A 25,092-nucleotide genomic window follows, 5' to 3' on the forward strand; every position below is an offset into this window, starting at 1 on the left:
GGTCCATCACTATAGTATTACATACCTCCCCAGTCTAGGGGATGGGAGGGAGTAATAAAGAAAATGGTGTAAAAATGGAGGGAGTTTTTCCCTTCTACTGACACAACAGCGCAAGTAATGTGAAAACAGAATAGAATTTATTAAACACAAGGAAGCAAACATAACTTCAGGAGGGGTCCAGGCCAACATAACAAACAAAACATACTAACTCCCAAAAACATCCTAACTAGCCTACAAAATACAAAGAAAACAAAATACAAAAGATTACCCTAACTCCCTAACTGATCTTAAACAGGAGAAAAAGTATAACAAAGTAAATGGCAACCACCTCCCTACAGCTTCCCATGAAAACAAAAGAAAACAAAATAAATCTTAGTTCTTACAACAAAAGAAAATAACTCACGTTTGGGCTGAATAAATCCTCCCACAAGAGGACTAATAAAAATTCATCAACAAACTTCTAATCACAACAAATCAGCTACAAACACGAGTGACATCAGCAGAAGGTACTCTCGCTCCAAATTCCCACACTCTAGACATCGCAGCTCTGTCTTTTATGTCCAAGAATTTCCTCTTGTGGGCCAATCAGGATAGGGCAGTCATCAGAAGAATCATCCACTAATTGATCTTCACCTGTTAGTCCTTAGCACTTGAGAGGGCAAGAAAGAGCGAGAACACACAAGGCACATACACAAAAGAAACAGTCCCAATGAAGTAGGGCCTGGGACGTAACATCCCCACCATGAGATTTCAAACTAACAAACAGTTTGTAAACAACCCCCAACCCATTAATTCACTTAGCTTTCCACTGAATGGACCCTGGACAGGGCATCGGCCACAACATTCTCCGAACGTTTCTTGTGGCGAATATCCAGATGGCATCCCTGCACCATCAAGGACCACCGCATCAACCTCTGGTTCAAATTAGCCATTTGGGACAGGAAAACCAGGGGGTTATGGTCAGTGTAAATGATGACTGGGTTACAATGATCTCCCAAGTACACTTCAAAGTGCTGCAAGTCTAGTAACAGTGCCAATGCTTCCTTTTCAATAGTGCTATACCTCCGCTGGCACTTTGAAAACTTCTTTGAGTAATAGCACACGGGGTGGTCAATTCCATCACGGTCCTCCTGTAACAGCACTGCTCCAGCTCCAACAGCGCTTTTGCATCTACCTGTAATTTAAACGGGAGAAATTTGGAGCAGACAACACTGGTGCATTACACAAAATATCCTTGGCAGCATTAAAAGCATGAGCACATTCTGGAGTCCAAACAAATTTCTTAGAGGTACTAAGAAGGTCTGTAAGTGGGGAAACGACAGAGGCAAAGTTTTTACAAAAACCTATATAGTAGCCGGTCATCCCCAGGAATCTACGTAGTGCTCTTTTGGTGGTAGGAATAGGAAATTCAACAACGGCAGATATTTTTTCATCCACAGGACATACCTGTCCCTGCCCAACCTTTTTGCCTAAATAGGTAACAACAGCCTTGGCAAAATCACATTTGGCCAGGTTTAAAGTTAAATTGGCAGCGGCCAACCAATCAAACAAACAGTTCAACTTTTCCACATGATCCCTCCATGTAGGTGAAAAGATAACAATATCATCTAAGTAGGCTTCACAATCTGTAACCCCGCACAATACTTCCTGCATAAGCTTCTGAAATTTAGCTGGTGCATTTCGCACACCAAAGGCCATGACCTTATACTGCAGAAAGTTGTCAGGAGTCACAAAGGCTGAAATCTCTGATGCTCGAGCCGTCAAAGGAACTTGCCAGTAACCTTTGAGGAGATCCAACTTGGTGACAAACTGCGATGAACCCACCCGGTCAACACAATCCTTTAACCTTGGTAAGGGGAAAGAGTCAGGCTTAGTGATGGCATTTACCTTGCGGTAATCTGCACAAAACCGCAAGGAAGAATCTGTATAAATAACTTCTCTCTTTTTGGGGTTAACCCTGTAAGGATGTTGCTTAATAGGGACAGCAGTTCCCACATCGATATCATGAGTTAACACGGTGGTTTGTTGTGGTACATCTGAAAGTAAAGTGGGATGTTCTCCAAGCAGTTTAACAATATCCCTACTTTGCTCCTTAGAAAGGTGTACAAGATGAACCTCAAGGTTGTTTTAAACATCAGAATTCTTCAGGCCAATACATGACATCTGAGCATCATTTACTTCCAGCCCATCTTGCTCAGGGCAGTAAGCAAGAGGCATAACTGAATGAACAATATCAACAGGAGAAACAACATGTACAGACTTGGATGACTTTGACTCATTCCAGTCAACATAGGCTTTCAATATATTGACATGACACACCCGAGTCTTTCTTCTCCGATCAGGAGTTCTGATCACATAATTAGTTTCACTTAGCTGCCTATCAACAATGTAAGGTCCAACATACTTAGTTTGCAACGCAGACCCCGGTACAGTGAGTAGAACCATCACTGAATCTCCAGACTGAAATTTACGAGAAACACTTTTCTGGTCATAACAAACCTTCATTCTAGCCTGGGTGGCAGCCAGATGTTCTTTAGCCACTTCACAAACCTTCTGAAGACGTGCACGGAAAGAGCTGACATATTCCTGCACGGTCACTGGTAATGAAGGTTTAGAGACCAGCTGCTCACTGAGCAATTTTAAGGGACCACGAACTGTGTGACCAAAAACAAGTTCAGCTAGGCTAAACCCTAATGACTCTTGCACAGACTCACGTGCTGCGAACATTAACAAAGGCAGCCCTTCCACCCAGTCTTTGCCAGAAGCAAGGCAATATGCACAAAGCATGGACTTGAGCATTTGGTGAAACCGCTCAAGTGCACCTTGTGACTGGCGATGGTAGGCACTTGAGGTTTGATGACTTATCCCAGGTTCGGTCAATAGGCCTTTAAACTACTTCAAGGTAAAGTTAGTCCCCAAATCTGTCTGTATGATTCTTGGCAAACCGAAGACAGAGAAGAACCTTACTTACTCCCTGGCAACAATGTTGGCTTTAAGTGATCTCAAGGGGAATAGCTTCAGGGAACTGTGTCGCCGCACACATCATAGTCAAAATATACTGATGGCCCGATTTAGCCCTCGGCAAAGGGCCGACACAATCAAGAATCAATCACAATCTCAAATGGTTCTCCCATCACCGGAATTGGTTGTAATGGTGCTGGGGGAATCATTGCTTTAGACTTCCCCGCCACCTGACATACATGACAAGACCGACAAAATTCTGAAACTGTGGATTTCATACTTGGCCATAAGAAATACCTTGAAACCCTCTTGAAAGTTTTAGTAATACCCAGATGACCAGCGAGCACGTTCTCATGAGCTAATTTTAAAACCTGGTTTCCATAACCAGAGGGTATAACTATCTGAAACAGTGTTCCAGCTAGCCTCATCACTGGAAATACTAGACCACCGACGCATCAAAATACCATCATCCCAAAAAAAACACAACCCTAGCTTCAGGCTTGTCTACTAGATCAACTGCTGCATCAACACAGTTCCTCAAGCTCTAATCAGACTTTTGGGCAGCCGCCAACTGTTCCCTTGCAAATCTTAGAGGACCCAGTTCACTGGTTTGATTGAATTCAGGCTCTGGACTCAAATTACTCAGAGTAACGAATAACTTGCATTCCTCAAGTTCTAAAGGGGAATTCATAAATGATTTAGACAAGTCAATAACATCCTCAAACATCCGGCTCTGAGCACGAGTCACTACACATGCAGGAAAAACTGAGGGGAACAAACTAGCAACATCAGACGTTGAAGATACAGGCTTCTCGATAACCAGTGGGCTAGAAAAAAACCTTACCACCAGCCAAATCATTACCCAGCACGAGACCAACTCCCTCCACAGGCAGCTCTGAGCACACTCCGAGCTCAACAACTCCTGAAACAAGATCAGTGGTTAGACAAACGGTGTGCAGAGGTAACCTAACACATACCAATTCAATGCCACGTACCAAAATTTCGGAACCAGTATATGTTGCAGAAGAAAACGGCAATACACTCTCCAATATAATAGACTGGGCGGCACCTGTGTCCCTGAGAATTGTAATTGGTCTTAACTCAGAATTCTCTTGGCACCCTGTCATACGCTTTCTCCAAGTCTACAAACACACAGTGCAACTCCCTCTGACCATCCCTATACTTCTCCATCAAAATTCTCAGAGCAAAGATTGCATCTGTTGTGCTCTTTCGGGGCATGAAGCCATACTGCTCATCACAAATTTCCACTACCTTCCTTAACCTAGCTTCCACTACTCTTTCCCATAGCTTCATTGTATCTCATCAACTTTATGTTTTTACTTTGTTCAGCACTTTGGATAGCCCTGCTATGTTTAAATGTGCTATATAAATAAAATTTACTTACTTACTTACTTATACCCCTGTAGTTGATGCAACTCTGCACATCACCCTTATTCTTAAAGATCGGCACTAACACACTTCTTCTCCATTATTCAGGTATCCTCTCACTCTCTAGACCCCTGTTAAACAAACTAGTCAAAAATTCCACAGCTACCTCTCCTAGACACTTCCAGACCTCAGACAGGGATGTCGTCAGGACCAACTGCCTTTCCACTTTTCATCCTCTTCAAAGCCTTCCTGACTTCATCCTTTCTAATCTTATCTACTTTCTGTTCCACAGAGTTCACCCCTTCTACTCTTTTTTCCCCTTTCATTTTCCTCATTCATCAGCTCCTCAAAGTACTCCTTCCATCTCCTCTGTACACTCTCCGTACTTGTGAGCAGCCTTCCATCTCTATCCTTAATAACTCTAACTTGCTGCACATCCTTCCCATCTCGATCCCTCTGCCTAGCTAACCTGTACAAGTCCTTCTCTCCTTCTCTAGTGTCTAACCTAGTGTCCAACTCATCATATGCCTTCTGCTTGGCCTTAGACACCTCCCTCTTCACTATGCGCTGTAACTCCTTGTATTCCTGTCTATTCTCTTCAGTCCTGTCCATGTCCCAGTTCTTCTTGGCTAACCTCTTCCTCTGGATACTATCCTGAACTTCTTCATTCCACCACCAAGTCTCCTTATCTTCTTTCCTCCTTCCGGATGACACACCCAGCACCTTTCTCCCTGTCTCCCTGATTACTTCTGCTGTAGTTTCCCAGTCATCTGGCAGCACTACCTGACCACCCAGAGCCTGTCTCAACTTCTGTCTAAATTCCTCACAACATTCCTCCTTTTTCAGCTTCCACCACTTGGTTTTCTTCTCTATCTTTGACCTCTTCTTCTTACAGACCTACAAAGTCATCTTACACACCACCATCCTATGCTGTCTGGCTACACTCTCTCCCACTACCACTTTACAGTCACTAATCTCTTTCAGATTGCCTCTTCTACATAGGATGTAGTCTACCTGTGTTCTCCTTCCTCCACTCTTGTAAGTCACTCTATGCTCCTCCCTCTTCTGAAAATAGTGTTCCTGTAGCTCAGTTGGTAGAGCAATGCGCTATCAAGCGCAAGGTAGGGGGGTGCTCGATTGCCCAGGAACACACGATAGGTTAAAATTGATATCCTGAATACACTGTAAGTCGCTTTGGATATAAACGTCTGCTAAATGCATACATTTAATTTAACTGAATTTAATTTAAAAATAAGTGTTAACCACAGCCATGTCCATCCTTTTAGCAAAGTCTACTACCATCTGTCCTTCAAGGTTCCTTTCCTTAACTCCAAACTTGCCCATCACCCAGGCCCGTCGCAACAGGGCAGGCAAACCAAGCAATTGCTTGGGGCCCCGAGCAGGCATGGGGCCCCAAGACAATGACTGGTTAAGAATAAAATGCAACGACACTGTGTGAGCGCCCCTTTGATCGTCAATGCAGTAAAGTGTAATGACACTGTTATCGGGATCCCCCTCAAGTGGGCCCCTCTCAGTAGTCGCTGAAAGCAGCCAGCCAACCACGTGATCTCTGCTGCCGGCAAAATACAAAACCTCCTCGGCAGTCATGAAGTGGAATTATGCTTCAGGAAGCCAGAAGAGAAAGAAGAGAAAGGAATAGGAGGATAAGAAAAAAACAAGATAGTGGTAAGTGATAAACTACACTGGATAAAATAGCTCTACTTTTCAGTCTTGTACAAATGGTGTAATTTTGCAGCAGTTAGGCTAGCAAAAATATGTTTATGTTAGCTACCTGCCTGATGGCAAATGCTTCTTGTAACGAACAGTTAGTGCAACTTTTTTTCGAACGGAAGGAATATGGTTACTGTAATATGTTTTTTAACGGGATAAGGAAGACGCAGATCTGTTCCAGAATCACTGTTTATCATATTTAATGACATGACATTGCTGTAGCTTTGTAATATGTTTTGATGAAAGTGGCATAGCAAATAGCATGCTATACTATTCCACCGTGATAATCTATTTACCAAATGGGGGTTAGGAAAACCACACAATAAATTTCGTGCATCAAAAATTAGCTTGGGATGTTTTTAAGCATTGGTAGTGAAAGCAGCTGCCTGCATCCCTTCCCTTCTAATATCAAAATATGGAAATGCTAACATATCTTTAAGTTTTCGGTAAACTTTAATAATAAGAAAATTTAATAAATAAGAAAAAATACTGTTTGCTAACAGTTAAATGACAATTAACTAAAGATTAATTAACTATCAATTTACCATCTATTAATGATTGTTATTGTAAAAAGTGTTACCATTTTGTCTTTCTCCCTCTTTGCTTAAATTTCTCAGCCCTCAGGCTCTTCCTAAGGATACCTCCACTGATGAAGGTAGAGTGAATTTCTCTAACTTAGTTAGCAACTATGGTTTTGGGAAACGCACCCCTGAGCTGTTAATAGTGACCTCTTTTAATATGCAGTGAAATGGTAAAACGTACTTCACAGGTAATTTCAGATTTTTTTTTTTTTATTATTTTCCCAGCTACACCATCAACTTCATCCTCAACATCAACAGATGCATCACTTCTCAGTGCTGATGTTTCCTCGATATAGCACAAGGTACCACAAGCTCTATAATTATAGCTGATATCCTGCACAGCCCAGAGTTTAAACTGATAAGTGTGTGCTGTCATATTATTAGAAAAAAAACCCAGTGCAAATCACTATTGAATTCCCACCAAACTATTTTTTCAAGCAGTATTTGCACTGTAAACCTTTTTTATTTATATAAAGTGAGGGTGAACTTAAACTGTATGGCTATGCTGTGGTTCCTGTAGGCTTTGCGTGCGTGCGGGGGATCGGGGGGCCTCTATGTCCATTTTGCTTGGGGCCCCCAAATTCCTTCAAACGGCCCTGCCATCACCTCCTCATCACCTCTGTTCCCCTCACCAACATGTCCATTAAAATCCGCTCCTATCACCACTCGCTCACCCGTGGGAATACTCTCCATCACCTCATCTAATTCATTCCAGAATCTCTCTTTCTCCCCTAACTCACAACCTACCTGTGGGGCATAACCACTAACAACATTCAACATCACCCCTTCAATCTCTAACTTCAGACTCATCACTCTGTCTGACACTCTCTTCACCTCCAGGACATTCCTCACAAACTCCTCCTTCAGGGCCACACCTACCCCATTTCTCTTACTATCCACACCATTATAAAACAGCTTGAATCCTGCTCCTATACTACGAGCCTTGCTACCCTTCCACCTGGTCTCCTGTACACACAGTATATCCACCTTCCTTCTCTCCATCATATCAGCCAGCTCTCTACCTTTCCCTGTCATGGTACCAACATTTAGAGTTCCTATTCTCAGTCCTACACTCTTACCTTTCCTCTTCTCTCTCTGTCTGTGCACTCTCCTCCCTCCTCTAATTTTTCGACCAACAGTAGCCCAATTTCCACCAGCGCCCTGTAGGTCAACGGCGCCAATGGCGGTCGTTGTTAACCCAGGCCTCGACCGATCCGGTATGCAATTCGTACTGATGATTTGCATGGTTAAATTAGAGGTCTTAATTGTCAAATAGCGATCAGAAATTTCTTTAATAGGCTCGAAAGGAGACTTACAAACAGCTTTTAGCACCACAGCCAGTTCCCACGTGGGAACACGAGATCGTACTGGGGGCCTCAGCCTCAGCGCACCCATAACTTCACAGCTGCAGGTGGGGGTTGAATATTGTACCCTCCGCCTGAGAGAGGAGATCCTTCCTGATTGGAATCTACCATGGAGAGCCGTCAAGAAAGGAAATCAGGTCCGAGAACCATAATTGTTCTGGCCAGAATGGGGCTACTAGTAGTAGACGCACCCCATCCAAGCGTACTCTTTCCAGAACTCCCGGAAGAAGAGCGATATAGACAAAGCCTCAGCCAAGTTTGTATCATAGCATCTAGCCCCAGTGAAGCTGGATGAGTCAGAGAGAACCAGAGGGGACATTGCAATGTCATCTGAGTCGCAAACAAGTCAACCTGAGCCTGGCCAAAAATTCTCCAAATCTGCCTAACCACGTCAGGCTGAAGCCTCCAGTCCCCGAGCCTCGGCCCCTGCCTCGACAGGATGCCTGTCCCCGTATTCAGGTACCCAGGAATATGCACTGGTCTCAGGGCTTGAAAACGAAAAAAAAAAAAAATCGGTTCACTCCGAGCAGAATAGATATTTTAACGTTTCTGTTCTGTGTTCCTCTGATATTACTACCATTCCAAAACTGGTTTAGGTGGAAAGAAATACCGGTTAATAATGTTTTTTTTAAAACAATATTCTTTGCCTATAATTTGCCTAATAATATAATAATAATAATAATAATAATAAAAAAGTATAGCGTTTTTTTAACTCAAAAAGAAAAAAATAGAGATCTAACGCTTAGTCATAGCCAAAGAGCATCATCTTCTCTAGATTTTGGCCAAATGTAAGCTAAAAAAAAATTTATCAACACTCTAAAGACATCAAAGTATTTTTACGATATTTAAAAATGCTTGCTGCATTGTAAAAAAAAAAAACACTATAAAATTGCGTTTTGAGAGTAAAAAAAAAAATTGTGGCTCACATCGCATTTTATTAGCCCTATTGCTTTCCGAAATAATGCTAAATAATAATAAAGGCTAAAATGCCTGTTGTCTAAAGCAAAATGTTTACAAACATTATAAAAACAGTTATTAGTTTCTCTCTAAAACAAATCCTATAAAGTTTATGCTATGAAAACCAAATTAATCTAAGGTGAAGCTGATGCCTACCTCTCTAATTCGGCACAAATCCAAATGTTTCCATGTTCCCAATGTATCTGGATGCTACGGTAAATGGTTAATAATCGTTTAAGGAGCGTCGGTTAGGAAAAATAACCGAAATTAACATCCCTAGACAGTAAAGTCATAGTGCAAATAATATAGAATAATAGTTACTGTATAATAAGTATCGCTGTATATCCTTCCGAAAGTCGGACTCCAAATTCCATTCTAAGAATTATTTTTAGGTTAATATATAGCAAATGAAAACTGTTCAGCTTCCGGGAAATTTGAGAAGCTCCGCTAGGCCATTTTAGTTCCCTTCACTCCACAACAAATCCTTTCAATTACCAGTATTTAAAAAAGAACAAGAATTCAAATGACAAATTACAAAGAAGCTATAGCAATATTAACGACAAACCAAAACTAATTGATTAAGGCTAAAACGAAACTGAAACCATCGTTGGGTCTCTCATTCGACACAAAATCAAATGTTTCTGTATTCGCAATGTATTTGAATGCCAAATGATTATAAAAATAGCCTAGCTATGTCTACAGTGTTTATTATTTTGTTTCTGCATTATGTCTATTTCTGAATGAAATAATCTTTTTTTTCTTAAAAAAACGTATACGTTTCTCTCTCTCTCTCTCTTTATATATATATATATATATATATATATATATATATATATATATATATATATATATATATACACATGTACTGTATTTTAACCATGCAGCAAACTGATAATTTATTGAAAATAAATAAATGTCTTTTTAAACTGTTGAACTGATTATTAATCAGTCAAAATTAGCTGATAAAGTTTGCTGCATTCATGCCCAGTCAGAAACCGGTGACTGTGAACGAATAAGCATAGCTTGAACAAGCTTTTGTCATCGTTGAATTTTTCTCAGACATTTCCAAATGTCGAAATTGGGTTGCGCATCTATCTGTGAATGATGGTGTCCAATGACTCTGGCGAGCGGAGCTTCTCAAAGTTGAAAATAATCAAAGGAGAGCTGCGGTCCTCAGTTGGGCAGGAAAGGCTAAGCATGCTGGCGCTTGAGTGTCAAATGCACATGCACCAATGCCGAGAAAAAATAGGCCCTTTTTGCGCTGCAGCATCAGGCCCAATTTGGTCTTAATCTGGCCCTGAAGGTGATGCATTGCCATTGAGACTTGCCTATGATAAGTTCACAGCTGAGCGGACATTTCACTCGTTGGCTTCAGTGTCAAATTTGCATATGCCGTACTAATGGAATTCATGATTGGTTGATAGCAAATTTCAAATTTTAAATGGAACGCTACAATAACGTTATTAACCGGTTAATGGCCATTTAAAATTTTCGATTCTGTTCGAAACTATAAAATTTGATTTCGTTTCTGTTGCTGGTTCTGTTCCTGTCAAAATTTTGTTCGTTTCCGGTTTTCATTATTGTTCCTTGAACCGAGTCAGAACCCTGACTGGTCTCAATGAAAATATTTTCTCTGGGACCACACAAGGATCTGGAGAACCAGCTTGTACAAGGGGCGCAAACGCAGACCTCCCTGGTGGTTAATATAGAAGACCACCGCTGTGTTGTCCATGCACACTAGCACATGGCAATCTTTTAGGTACAGGAGGAAATGCTTCAAAGCTCGAAATACGGCCAACATCTACAGACAGCTGATGTACCAAGTGAGATGGTGATGACTCCAGACCAGCTAACACTGGTTCCACCTCATGTGCTTCATACCACCTCATAGATTCCTGGTCACTATGTCACTCGCCAATGACGTCTCGCCCTTCTATTGGACTGATTTCACATGTGATTCAGAGCATGGTCATGCTGGGGGTGTTCGCATAGTGTCTTCGGATGCAGCTCGAGTTCCTGAAGGGGAACATCTTGATATTACTTTTCTGATGCAGTGTAAATAGCTTCTGTTGTTATTTCATCACCAGTTTGTGTAATTTTGAACCTGTGTTTTGGTGAAGTGGAAAAGCTATTTATTTGTGAGGGTACCTGTGTGACTACAAAGCCTCAATGCTCCACAAATCTAGAGTGAGGGCATATTTATTCACAGAGCTTGAAGTTAATAGAGTTCAGGCAGAGCCTTCTTTCCCATCTCTTACTAGGCTAGAACTTACAATTTGGTCACAATTGCAAACCTTTAAAAACATGGTGAAGAAGTGTCTGATGAAAGGAGACAGACAGAAACAGGTGAGGAGAGAAAACAAGAAAAATGTATTAAACCACCGAGTGGTGATCATCAAGTTGACAGCTGTGGGGACACATTCAAAGAGCAAGTCACAGAACAAGTGATATGTTACCAGAATAATCAGCGATATCAATGGTATATAATTTCCGTCTGAGGGTATTTTGGATCAATACCTGAAAGACAGGCAAAGCCCCATTTGGATGAGGATCACATTTTTTAATGCAATATCTCACAACTCATTTTATTTACTATCAAATATACAATATATTACCATCAGTATTCTGTCAACATTACAGCCTGAGTGAAACATAGTTTCAAATGTTCTAAAGGGCATCTTCTGCTTCAAATAAAGCAAATTCACATGTTCAATGCCACCCCCACCCCCCAAAAAAAGGTATGTGATCCTTACACTGTCACGGTTGCATACTGTGAGGAGCAAGGAACGCGGAGACGAAGGAGATTCAGGATAACAATCTTTAATAAACATTGATGGGGATACACAGGCTGGCAGGAGACACACATACATCACCAAGTAGACCAGACAAAGACAGAACACACAGACTGGGACTTAAATACATGGGGTAATGAGGGTAAATACAAGACACACCTGATCAGACAGGAGGAGCCAGGGCTACCAGATGGAGTGAGGAACCAGGAGGGATTTGGAACAGGCAAAGCCAGGGCAGGACCGAGGCCACAGCCGTGAAGGCGTGGAGACAACAGACATGGTGGAGGAAGGACTGATGACTCCATGGGGCTGACCAACAGCGGCGGAGCAGGTGGAGGAGGAGCCCGAGGCTGAGAGGGAGAGCCGATGAGCCAGGACGTTGGTGAGGATCTGGAAGGCCAAGGCCGAGCAGATGGCTCAGTCATCCGAGGCGGAGGTGGGGACCCAAAAGGCCACGGTGGAGCTGGAGCGACATAGGAGGAGTCTGACAGTGTCGCAGGAATGAGGCGCATCTAGGGGAGTGGAGTTTTTTTTTTTTTTGAGCTCAGGGTTCTCAGGGCAGGTGTGCGCTGCCAACACACACTAAATCGCAACTCCCAACACTGGAAGCATATCAGACAGGGTAACGACAGGGCTGGCAGACAATTTTTAGTGCAGACTGGTAAGTCTGTCACTCCGTGCGGCAATGGCTTGTGGTAGCGTTGGGCTCATGCTCTCTGTCATTGGTGGGCTCGGGCTTGTGCTCCTTGCAGCGGGGGGATGAGGGGTGGGCTCTGGGAATGGGTGTGCTCTGGATCTGGGCTGGATGCTCTCCAGACACTGGATGATTGCCTCTCTCAAGTTCAGTCCAATGGTGTCTGGGTGGTCAACAGGTCAATGGCAATGTGCCATGATCAAGAACAGTGATGGAGCAAGAACAAGAACAAAATGGAGGGGAAACGCACGTTTACAATTTTTTGTCAGGTCTTCTGTATTGTTGTGTACTGTGAGGTGCATGGAATGCAGAGACGAAGGAGATTCAGGATAATACTCTTTAATAAACAGGAGACATGCATACTTCAAGTAGACAAACTTAAATAAATGGGGTAATGAGGGTAATTACAAGACACACCTGGATGACATGAACACAATCAAGCATGGGAGAAACTGGGTCATAGAGCACATGGGGAGGGAAAACACAACAAATCAGGTCCATAATCCTGACACACACAAAGAGCACATGATTTTCTGTAAATGCACATCCATACAATGAACAATCTCACCTTTGTAATAACTACATAGATCCCAGTCCTGTATTTGTTTTAAATCACAGATGTTCTCTGTTAACAACCGCTGCTCAAAAAGTAATTTACAAAATAAATCCTGCCTGAATAAGGATACAAAAAAAGTAATTCAGCTCTAATTCCATGAAAGGGATCCTATTTTGTCGTTGTTCAACATAGGTCTGAGATGAGAACAGATTGCAATGTAAAAGCAGTAACAGAGGCCAGTTTACTCACCATATTGATGGTGCTTCTGTGCCACTGATCTCTAGAAAGTCATATCTATCTTCTAGTTGGAAGTCTGTGAAGACCAAGGCAATAGTGTCTCCCGGCTCGGCCAGAATACTCCACATGCAGTCAGCATTGTTCTCATACTCTGAAGGAAAGTGGGGACTTGATATTGTCCCCGTTGTTCCTCTTAACGTCCCACCACATGATCCTTCAGCTGGACAAAATACCACAAAAGTTACAAATTAGTAATTAAGCAAAAGGTACAATTAGTAAAATTACACAAATCAACATAGATTTTCATAGCTCCTATTCATGACTTTTCGTAGTCATTAATGAATAACGTATTAAATAAACAGACCTTGAATATAAGGACTGCCCTGGGATGCAGCATCTAAGATCAGTACTGCTGCTCTCTAATGCAGAGTATACTGGTTTCCATTCAAGTGCAAAAAGACGCAAATCAGAACTGTTTGTTTCATTTATATCTACTATTGTATATTTATATATATTGTTTGTAATTTGTTTAAAGTCTACTTTAATAATGTTTAAACTTTATGAATGGAATATTGTATTGTATTGTATTGTATTGTATTGTATTGTATTGTATTTATTTATTTATTTATTTATTTATTTATTTATTTATTATTTGCTGGGGTTTCAAAAGTGGAATCGATAATTGTGAAATTACACCAGTATCAAAAAAATTTCTATTGTTATTAGGCGGTTGTGAATCATTGTGGACATGACGCCTCAGGTATCCACAACCATAATGATTTATGGCCATAATGTGGTCTTGTTTTTATAAAGCACCAGGGCCTGCGTGCGCACCGCACAAAGCACGCGAGTAACCAGCTACTCAGGTGAGGTTTTCAACGTCTTGGGTTTGAATGCTTTAAACTCTTTTAATGACGCAAATTCAAAATGATATGCCCCCGTTACACATTTGAAAATTTCACATTAGAACTATCAATGACGGCTTTGGCAGTTTCTGAAAAGTTATTGAAGTGACAACGTTGAAGCACAATTGTGAGATATTGTTCTCTTTCGGTAGCTTAAAGTATACCAAAAGTTGAGTAAGTAGCTTACATTTCAGATCCAACATTGACAGTTCATTTTATGTTTTGCTCCACTAAAGTAGTTCCACATAGTAATATCTATTGAGTGAATATTTTAATGACTTGTTTATTGTTTCTTTCCTGAAGAAATAAGCAATAATTTGAATCAGTCATTGTTTGAATAAATAATGGATGATTCATTAACTGATTAATAACAAATTGGATCAGTGATTTTGATCAAATGATCAAATTGGCCCTATACCCTTAAATACAGGGCTACTTCTCAGAAGATGGCATCCACAGCCTTTCCAGTGCTCTCAGTGTCCTAACTGGCTCACTCGTTATCATTCCCTATTTGAAGTAGACTAAAGTAGGGAATAATAAATTAGGTTATGGTTACCATTATCAGATACAGCCAATGACTGCTGTAGTATTTTGTCTGTTTTGCTGTTCACATTATTTATTTATTTATTTATAACTTTAATGTGGCAAAAGACATACAGAAGTAAACACTGAGGCCACTGAAATCAGCATTAACACATGAGCCACAGAAGACTGCTAATTAATGCGAGGCCAGGATGAGGGAAAGAGAGAAAAGCCTTTCTAGTTCCTTTTCAGGAACTCGAGCTGCGTCGAAACGCTTTTGGGGAACGTCCCTGACGAGACCGACTCTGAATATCGTGTGCAATCAGTCCATCGGAAAGGCGTGACGTCACGGGCGGGGTGACGTAGCGACCAGGAAGCTATAAAAGCACGTGCCGTGCAGCTGGCTTCAGCTTCGAATCTGTCAGCAAGCGCTCTGTGTGTGCATGTGCAAAAGTCTGTCTGTTGGTCCTATTTATTGTTGTCTGTCCCTTAGCTTAAAAAGATCGCTAAAACAGCTACAATATGCCTAAACAAAAGCAAAAGACCAAACATTTGAAGGGCGATTCCAAGCCGCGTTACAGACTGTGTGTTCCTCCCTGCACTCGCTACATTACGAGTGGGGATACACACATGCTGTGCGTGGCTTGCCTGGGATCGAAGCACGCTGAGTCGGCTCTCGAGGGGGCCGACTGCCCGCATTGTGAACGTTTGCCAATGCGGACGCTTCGATCCCGGAGGGCTCTCTTCGAGGAGGGAGCCTTTACCAGCGTTCCTCGCGGTGCTGGCCCCGCTTCTGCCGAGGCAGAGCGGCTGCTGCACTCGTGGGGCTCGCAGGTGGATCTGTCAGAAGGAATGGAGACGGGCCAGTCCTTATCTCCTTCCTCATCTGCCAGATCCGGCGCCCAAACCCTGGGTTCGGAAGCACGCTCGTCGGTTTCTTCCCCCCAGGGTGAGGGATCAGCTCTTCACCTCTCGTCCTCCGAGGAGGTCGATGTGGAGACTGTTGCTGGGGATTCGCCACCCCTGTCGCCCCAGTATGAGGAGCTGTTGGAGGTGGTCACGCGGGCAGTAGATAAATTAAAAATTGACTGGCCTGCTGAAAAACAGACTGAGCCGCAGAGAAGCAAATTAGATGAACGCTTTCTGCGGCCGCAGCAACCACCTCCACGTCGGAGCCTTCCATATTTTCCCGATCTCCATGACGAGTTATCGAGATCGTGGAAACACCCGTATTCGACCCGCCTCTTTGGCCCTGATTCACTATACTATGGCAACGTGATGGGGCTGGGAGAGCGTGGTTATAGAGCGATGCCACGGGCTGAACAGACGCTCGCGAGCTATCTGTCACCCGGTTCGGCCTCGTCTCTAAAGGCTCCGACATTGCCCACTAAGCCGCTTCGAGTTACATCATCGCTAGTGGGCAAAGGTTATGTGGCAGCAGGTCAGGCTGGGGCGTGCCTTCATACTATGGCAGTCCTGCAAGCTTATCAGGCTGACCTGCTGAGAGATGTCGATGAGGGGGAGGGGATTAAGTCTGAGGAGATTGAAGAACTCAGGAAGACCGCTGATCTCTCCCTCCGCGCCACTAAGGAGACCGCTCGCGCAATTGGGCGGTCTATGGCAGCTTTAGTGGCCGCGGAGAGGCATTTGTGGCTGACCCTGTCAGAAATTAAAGAACGGGACAGGGTCTGCCTCCTGGACGCCCCGCTTCAAGCCTCGGGCCTGTTCGGCGACACAGTTAATACTGTCGTCGACAGGTTCCAGGAGGCGCACAAGCAGGCGGCGGCGTTCCAGAGTTTCCTCCCTCGTCGCTCTCGTGGTACATCTGGGCGGGAGATGACCACGCCACATACCGGCTCCTCACACCGGGTAGCGCAAAAACAGAGCGTCGCCACTCGTGCTCCCCCACGTCGGGACCGAGGGCAACGACGCTCTGAGTCGGGGGCTTCTAGGGCGAAAGCCGATTTAAGATCTGTCATCGAAGCCCGGAAGTCCTCGACGAAACGATCCTGACGCCAGGATCCAGAGGGTAGCACCTGCTGGGGTAGAGCGCGGTTCACCTCATTACACGGTGCCCGTCTCACCTCAGTACCCTCAGGAGGTCGGTCTGCCAACCCTGCCAGAGTTTCAGGGCGCAGCGGCCTCCAGCGAGCACCACTCCCAGTTACTTCCGCCCGTGACCGTAGCGGAGCTGGGATGCTCGCCGCCCCTTCGGGGGCCTCTTACACCAGAGGTCAGTCTCGAGAGACTGATTCCCTTAGTAGATTATTTAGCAGCGTGGAAGCTACTGCCAAATGTATCTCAATGGGTCCTGCGTACAATAGAAAGAGGCTATTGCATTCAGTTCGGTCATCCACCACCGAAGTTCAACGGGGTTACACCGACTGTGGTCGGCCCCCAGCAGGCTCTGGTTATGGAACAAGAAGTGAATACCCTATTAAGGAAGGAGGCCATCGAGGTGGTCCCTCCTCTAGACAGGGAATCCGGATTTTACAGCCGGTATTTCATAGTTCCAAAGAAGGATGGGGGGTTGCGTCCGATCCTGGACTTGCGTCTCCTGAACCGCTCAGTTATGTCACTGAAGTTCAAGATGCTCACTGTCAACCAGGTTGTAGCTCAAATCAGATCCGAGGACTGGTTTGTCACAATAGATCTCAAAGATGCATACTTCCACATATCCATCCTTCCACAACACAGGAAGTTTCTGAGGTTCGCTTTCGGGGGCAAAGCTTATCAATATCGAGTACTTCCCTTTGGCCTCGCACTCTCACCCCGCACGTTCACGAAATGTATGGATGCGGCTCTGGTATCCCTCCGTATGCAGGGCATCCGCATTTTAAATTATATCGACGATTGGTTGATCCTAGCTCAATCAGAGCAGATGGCGGCTCGACATCGAGATGTCGTTCTCGCACACATGGGGGAGCTGGGTTTGAGACTAAACGCCAAGAAGAGTGTACTTTCTCCAGTTCAGAGAACCACCTATCTAGGCGTAGTGTGGAATTCGACAACGATGCAGGCACGCTTGTCTCCTGCTCGGATCGAGTCGATCCTCACATCAGTCGAGAGAGTCAAAGAAGGCCAGTCACTCACTGTCAAACAATTCCAGAGATTGTTAGGGCTGATGGCAGCTGCGTCCAACGTGATACCTTTTGGCCTGCTGTACATGAGACCCCTACAGTGGTGGCTCAAGTCCAAGGGTTTTTCCCCGAGGGGAAATCCACGTCGAGTTATCAAGGTCACGCGGCGGTGCCTTCGTGCCTTAGACATGTGGAGGAAACCTTGGTTCTTGAATCAGGGCCCGGTGCTGGGAGTTCCTTGTCGCCGTGTAACGCTAGCGACAGATGCGTCCCTCACCGGTTGGGGTGCGGTCATGAGTGGCCACCCTGCCCGCGGTCTGTGGAGTGGTCGCCATCTAACATGGCACATCAATTGCCTAGAGATACTAGCGGTCTATCGAGCATTGAAATATTTCCTCCCGGACCTGAGAGGTCACCATGTGTTGGTGCGCACCGACAACACATCAGTGGTCTCTTATATCAATCACCAGGGGGGTCTGCGTTCGCGCCCCTTGTACAAGCTGGCACACCAGATCCTTCTGTGGTCCCAGGGCAAGCTCCTCTCGATCAGAGCAGCGTATATTCCTGGGAGATTGAATGTGGGAGCAGACATACTGTCGAGACAGGGGCCGAGGCCCGGGGAATGGATGCTTCACCCCGAGGTGGTGAAGCAGATATGGAGAGTATTTGGTACAGCTCAGGTGGACCTCTTTGCGACTCAGGAGACATCGCAATGTCCCCTCTGGTTCTCTCTAGTTCATCCAGCTCCTCTGGGACTGGACGCTATGGTACAGACCTGGCCGAGGCTTCGTCTGTACGCTTTTCCCCCTATCGCTCTGCTCCCGGGAGTTCTGGCGAGAGTACGCCGGGACGGGGCCCGTCTACTACTAGTAGCCCCGTTCTGGCCGGGCCGAGTATGGTTCTCAGATCTAGTCTCGCTCCTCGACGGCTCTCCGTGGGAGATACCGATCAGGACAGACCTACTCTCACAGGCGCAGGGCACGATAATTCACCCTCGCCCGGAGTTGTGGAGGCTGTGGGTGTGGCCCCTGAGGGGGCACAGCTGTTAGCAGCCGGTCTCTCAACCGAGGTTGTTGAGACCCTACTCCAATCCAGAGCTCCCTCTACGAGGAAACTGTACGCCCTGAAGTGGAAGCTCTTCACTTCATGGTGCAGAGACCGCCAGCTTGACCCAGCAGACTGCCCAGTTGGTACAGTTCTGGAGTTTTTACAAGCCAGGCTCTCTGCGGGGTTATCCCACTCCACCTTAAAGGTTTACGTGGCGGCCATAGCTGCTTTCCACGTCCCTTTCAATGGTCAGTCAGTGGGTAGACACCCCCTAGTTACACGTTTCCTCCGCGGTGCGCTGAGGCTGAGACCTCCAGTACGATCCCGTGTTCCCCCCTGGGATTTGGTTGTGGTTCTAGAGGCTCTTTGTAAAGCTCCATTCGAGCCTATACAAGATATCTCAGATAGACATCTGACACTTAAAACTGCCCTATTACTGGCAATCACCTCACTAAAGAGAGTTGGAGATCTTCAGGCCCTTTCGGTGGCCCCTACCTACTTAGACTTTGCCCCTGGTATGGCCAAAGCATTTTTATACCCTCGAGCGGGTTACGTTCCGAAGGTTCCCTCTGTTACACCACAGCCTATCGTACTGCAGGCCTTCTGTCCTCCTCCCTTTCGGGAGCACGACCAAGAGAAGCTAAACTGTATGTGTCCAGTGCGAGCACTGGACGCATACGTCCACAGAGCTGCCCTGTGGAGAAAATCAGACCAATTGCTTGTTTGCTACGGTCCTTCTAACAAGGGTTCTCCTGCCACCAAGCAGACCCTTAGTCGTTGGATAGTCGAGGCTATCAACCTCTCCTATGAGTCCTCTGGTCTTCCCCCCCCTTTGGGGGCCAAGGCTCACTCTACTCGGAGTATGGCGGCCTCCAAGGCCTTCTCAGCAGGTGTGTCCCTCTTGGACATCTGCAACGCTGCGGGGTGGTCCACGCCCTCCACATTTGTCCGATTTTACGATCTTGACATGCGAGCCACGCCGGGCTCTTCTGTCCTCTCGTCTTAGCTGTGCTCTTTTGACTACACACTAGGCAGGGATTTGGAAGTCTGGCAGCGTTGGCACATCGTTCCCCAAAAGCGTTTCGACGCAGCTCGAGTTCCTGAAAAGGAACGTCCCAAGGTTACGTATGTAACCCTAGTTCCTTGAAGGAACGAGACGCTGCGTCGCAGAGCCATACTCCCGGCACCCCTGCCGGCGCTTGCTTCCCTACTCGAAGCTGAAGCCAGCTGCACGGCACGTGCTTTTATAGCTTCCTGGTCGCTACGTCACCCCGCCCGTGACGTCACGCCTTTCCGATGGACTGATTGCACACGATATTCAGAGTCGGTCTCGTCAGGGACGTTCCCCAAAAGCGTTTCGACGCAGCGTCTCGTTCCTTCAAGGAACTAGGGTTACATACGTAACCTTGGGACGTTTTCCCTCAAGTTATGCTTGTCTAAAGCTTTCACCATAATACTTACACCTCACGGTCGCTCCACTGACTACCATCACACAACATATTCACAGAGTGATCAGAGAATTAATGGTAAGTAAAAGCTTGAGTGACTCCCTCATTGCCTCATCCATCATATGAATTCCAATATTGCTGATTAGATTTAGTTTGCATTGCAAAACATCCAGCCTGCATCTGATGTATTCGATTGGATTGCATCGGCTATGGGGATGAAGACCACAATTCCCATGATTCCACATTCAGTCACAACGTCATCAAATTATGCTCTTGGTCTTTGTTTATTTTGAATAAGTGCCCTCTAGCAGTGAAAAAATTACATATTCTGCCTTTAAGCTGTTGTGGTGTTCATTCACATTGTTCGGAGATTATTGTGTAGAGTGATCAGATGCATTTTAAATAATTTCTAAAAGCTTAAAAGCTTCATTGCCCCCCCCCCCCCCCCCCCAAAAAAACTGTTTTTTATCCTTACACAAAATGACCAGTTGACATTAATTGACTAATCATATCAGCAGCTCATGTGAAAGGGTGAATGAGTACTAGTCAGGTAAAAAACTCTATCATACTAATTAGATTGTAAGAGCAGACTGATTGCTATAAAAGGAGGGAAGTGCCTTCAATCATTGTGTTCTTGTTAGCAATGGTTACCTCCAAAGAAACGTGCAGCCATCATTGCTTTGCATCAAAATGGCTTCACATGCAAGGAAATTGCTACAAAGAATATTGCCCCTGAAAGAACCATTTACTGGATCATCAAGAACTTCAAGTAAAGAGGTTCAACTGCAATGAAGAAGTCTTCTGGATGTTCCAGAGTGTTCAGCAATTGCCACGACCGTCTCCTCCTGAGGAGTCAGCTATGGAATTGTGTCTCCAGCAGTGCAGAGTTTTTTCTCAGGAATGGCAACAGGTTGGAGTGAGAGCATCTGCATGCACAGTGAGGCCAAGACTTTTGGACAACAGCCTGGTGTCAAGAAGGTGCAGCAATGAAGCCACTTCTCTTCAAGAAAAATATCAAGGACAGACTGAAATTCTGCAGGAAGTACAAAGATTGGACAGCAGAAGACTGGTACAAAGTTATTTTCTCTGATGAAGCTCCCATCCGCCTGTATGGGACATCTGGAAAATAAATTGTTTGGAGAAGAAAAGGTGAACACTACCATGAGTCCTGTGATGTCCCAACAGTGAAGCATCCTGAGACCATCCGTGTGTGGGGTTGCTTTTCAACCAAAGGAGTGGGCTCTTTCATAATTCTGCACAAAAACGCTGCCATGAATAAAGAATGGTATCAAAATGTTCTGCAAGAGTGGCTTCTTCTAACGATCCACGAACAGTTTGGTGATCTGTGCATTTTGCATGATGGAGCACCATTTCACAAAGCAAGAGTAATAAAGAAGTGGCTCGAAGATCATTACATTAAAATTTTGGATCTGTGGCCAGGCAACTCCCCAAATCTCAATCCCATAAAGAACCAGTGGTCAGTCCTCAAAAGGCAAGCAGACATACACAAGCCCACAAATTGTGATCAACTCAGAGAACTCATAAGGCAAGAATGGATCGAAATCAGTCAGGATTTAGACCAGAAGCTAATATCCAGTATGCCAGAGTGAATTGCAGAGGTTATAAAGAACAAGGGTCAACACTGAATATTGGCTCCTTATCTTTATATGGCTCACTTAGGGGGCAGCTGTGGCCTAATGGTTAGAGAGTTGGACTTGTAACCTGACCCACTAAACATTGGACGTCGGATAGACGTGCAGATCATGTCTATATTGGGTCCGTCGGTCCATGACCAATTCTGGAGATCTATTCGACGTCCAAACTAGGTCCACTATTTGGACGTCCAACCATGACTCAACTTGGACGTCATATAGACGTTCAACATTGGACTTTTGAACTGGGTAATTTTTTTCGACGTCCAAACTAGGTCCACTATTTGGACGTCCAACCATGACCCAACTTGGACGTCATATTGACGTTCAACATTGGACCTTTGAACTAGGTAATTTTTTTCAACGTCCAAACTAGGTCCACTATTTGGACGTCCAACCATGACCCAACTTGGACGTCATATTTACGTTCAACATTGGACCTGAGCTGGGTAATTTTTTGGACGTCATTTGGACGTCTATGGCAGGTGCAGGAAATTTACATGATTATTATAATTTTTTAAATTTACAAATGAAGAGCTCTTTTCCAAAACGCGAGTTTGTCATGTCATTTTGCTGTGTAATGAACCTATTCACTGCTCCATCCACGTTTGTAAATCGCTATATTTAAAATGTAATATATTTTTGAAATATTTAAAATATTATATCTAAAACATTTTAAATGTACTGCAAGATGCTCGTGATCTTATGTTCCAAACGCCGAACCCATTTTTAGCCTAACACCCTCAAATCACTCGATCGATTGTTTGATTTAATAATCATTGTTTAACATTTAGACTGATAACTGGAAACGCATACAAGTCTGATGCTGTAGCTCAAACAGTAGAGCGTTGGCACGTGGAGCAGATGATCACGAGTTGGAGTCCCAGGTAAAGCAAGGTGTGTGTGTGTGTGTGTGTGTAAGAACAAGCCGTAAGAACAAGCCGTAAGAACAAGCCGCTGTTTTGTTTGAGAGCACTGAGCGCGATTTATTGTAAACAAACTTTTGTGGATGGACGTCGAAAAATGACGTGCGGAAGACGTCGAAAAATGACGTGCGAATGACGTCGAAAAAAAGACGTCGCCTGGCGTTACAAAACAACCCCTTCAATGGACCAAATTTGGACATCCAAAAATTACATGAAAATGACGTCACTACGACGTCACATTGCGCAGTGGGGAAGGTTGCAGGTTTGAGTATCGGTGCTGGCAGTTGTAGGTGGGGGAGGGAGTTAATGAACAGTGCTCTCTTCCACCCTTAATAATAGGAATGTAATGGTATGAAAATTTCTTATCAGGATTATAGTGACCAAAATTCACAGTTATCAGTATTATCACAGTATTGTTATAATGTGCACTTTTCCCCCAGGGATGGTGTCAGCGCCAGAGCCCAATTGGAAACTGGGCTGCACTGTTCCACTCAAAAAAATCCTGGGCCAGTGCCCTGATCCTGGTTCTGAAATGGCCCTGAAACCTTGCTGGTCTCAAACAAGGGAACCTAAGATGCCAGTAGGCAGAGCATTCACTATAGACCACAGTTTGAAAGGAGCAATTTTTAAAAGCAATTGGCATTCAGGTAAATGAACAACATTAACAACAGCAATTGAATACGTCAGTTCGGCAGTGGTCAGCAGAAGAGATCAATGCTCTCCTTGTGTAAAATATAACAACTCATTCTGGTCACAGGTTGGTGATGTAGAGGGTTTTACTCCCTGTCATTTGAAATGCGAGCCATTTCTGAATAAATGCCACTCTTGGCCAGGCACCAGCCCCAGTGGAAAAGCTGTTGGCCTCTTAGTCACCTCTTTGACCATTTTCCTCCTGGCACTTTCATCCAGTTTGGACAGGCGATCTAAACCAGGGAGGGTCCATGTTGTAACAAATACCTTCCACTTCTTAATAATAGACTTCACTTTGCTTCTAGGCATTGATAAAGCCTTTCATTTTTTTTTTTTTTTTTTTATATATCAATCTCCTGACTTGTGCCTGTCCACAAATTTTTGTTGAGCATGTTGGCTTGTTGTGGCTCTCCTGTGTTTTTCTTACCCTGCCCATCTTGTTATCTCATTATTGTTTCAGTTACTTCACCTGTGTCTCCCTTGTTATCCTCCTCGTTTGTTTTCCTATTTATTCTCCTTGTGTCTGCAGTCCTGTGCTATGTCATTGTTTAATGTCAGTATGTGTTGTGTCTAACCATGTTGCTGATACTGCCTTTCCTTGCAGTGCTGTGCCTTGCTCCTGGCCTTCCTGCCTGATTTTCCTCCTAGGGGTAGTTTCTGTACATTTTGTCTTATTTTTACTATTATTAAAAGCCCATTCTTCCTGCACCTTGAGTCCTCACCTCATCTCTCTTTGGCTGAAAGGTACATATTTGTATCGCATTAACCCTTAAACAGTACAAATTAATACCTAAAAAGTACATATTTCAAAGTATATATCAGTGTCTTTTGAAAAAAGAAGCACCCCAGTGACAGTTTTCTACCTTTTCTGGGCTGTGTATCATTCAAAAAGTATGATATTGATACAGATACCGATAGTCTGACATGATACCGGTTCGTGAACAATAGTTTTTGATACCAATTTTATGAAATACATTTTTACAAGATTACATAAATTCAGATATAAATGTAATTTAAAAAATAAATGAATAATTATCGATTTTCAAATATTGCACCTGTCAAACATAATCTATTTTGCCGTCAATACTGTTGACGGTGTCCTTTATCAGTAGGCTTTATATTTATGCTCAACATAAAGTATAGATATTGTTGTCATGAAGACAAGAGCCTGGTCTGTCGGTGGTCTCCCTCTATGTCACCTACAGCAGCAGGCCTACAAGCTGGGATTGGTAATGCTGCACTGTAATCATAGTTATTTATTTATATCTTTCATTATATTTTATTATATGATATTGGTTTGAGACTGAGAGTATTTTATTTAGTGGAGAACTTTGCAGCAGTATTTTATTTCTTATTATATTTTTATTTTATATATATTTTATTAAAAAGTATTTAAAAAAAAAGTGTATAGTAATAAACAACCTGCAGTTTAATGTTTGCATTTCTTTCCCTTACTGTACCGAAAATGAACCGAACCGTGACTTTAAAACCGAGGTACGTACCGAACCGTGATTTTTGCGTACCGTTACACCCCTAATATATATATGTATATAGTACATC

The 25,092-nt window shown here is 44.0% G+C and overlaps 1 protein-coding gene across 1 annotated transcript in view; it reads right to left on the reverse strand.

Moving 5' to 3' along the window:
* The window catches only part of LOC132110975 (CUB and sushi domain-containing protein 1-like), a 648,917-nt gene that overhangs the window by 218,479 nt on the left and 405,346 nt on the right, over window positions 1-25,092 (reverse strand). The window contains exon 5 of the mRNA XM_059518126.1: window positions 13,275-13,482. Within this exon, the coding sequence (XP_059374109.1) occupies window positions 13,275-13,482 (208 nt within the window). The remainder of the gene's footprint in view (window positions 1-13,274; window positions 13,483-25,092) is intronic.

This window comes from Carassius carassius, chromosome 30 (assembly GCF_963082965.1).
Source record: "Carassius carassius chromosome 30, fCarCar2.1, whole genome shotgun sequence".
In the NCBI taxonomy this organism is placed as follows: domain Eukaryota; kingdom Metazoa; phylum Chordata; class Actinopteri; order Cypriniformes; family Cyprinidae; genus Carassius; species Carassius carassius.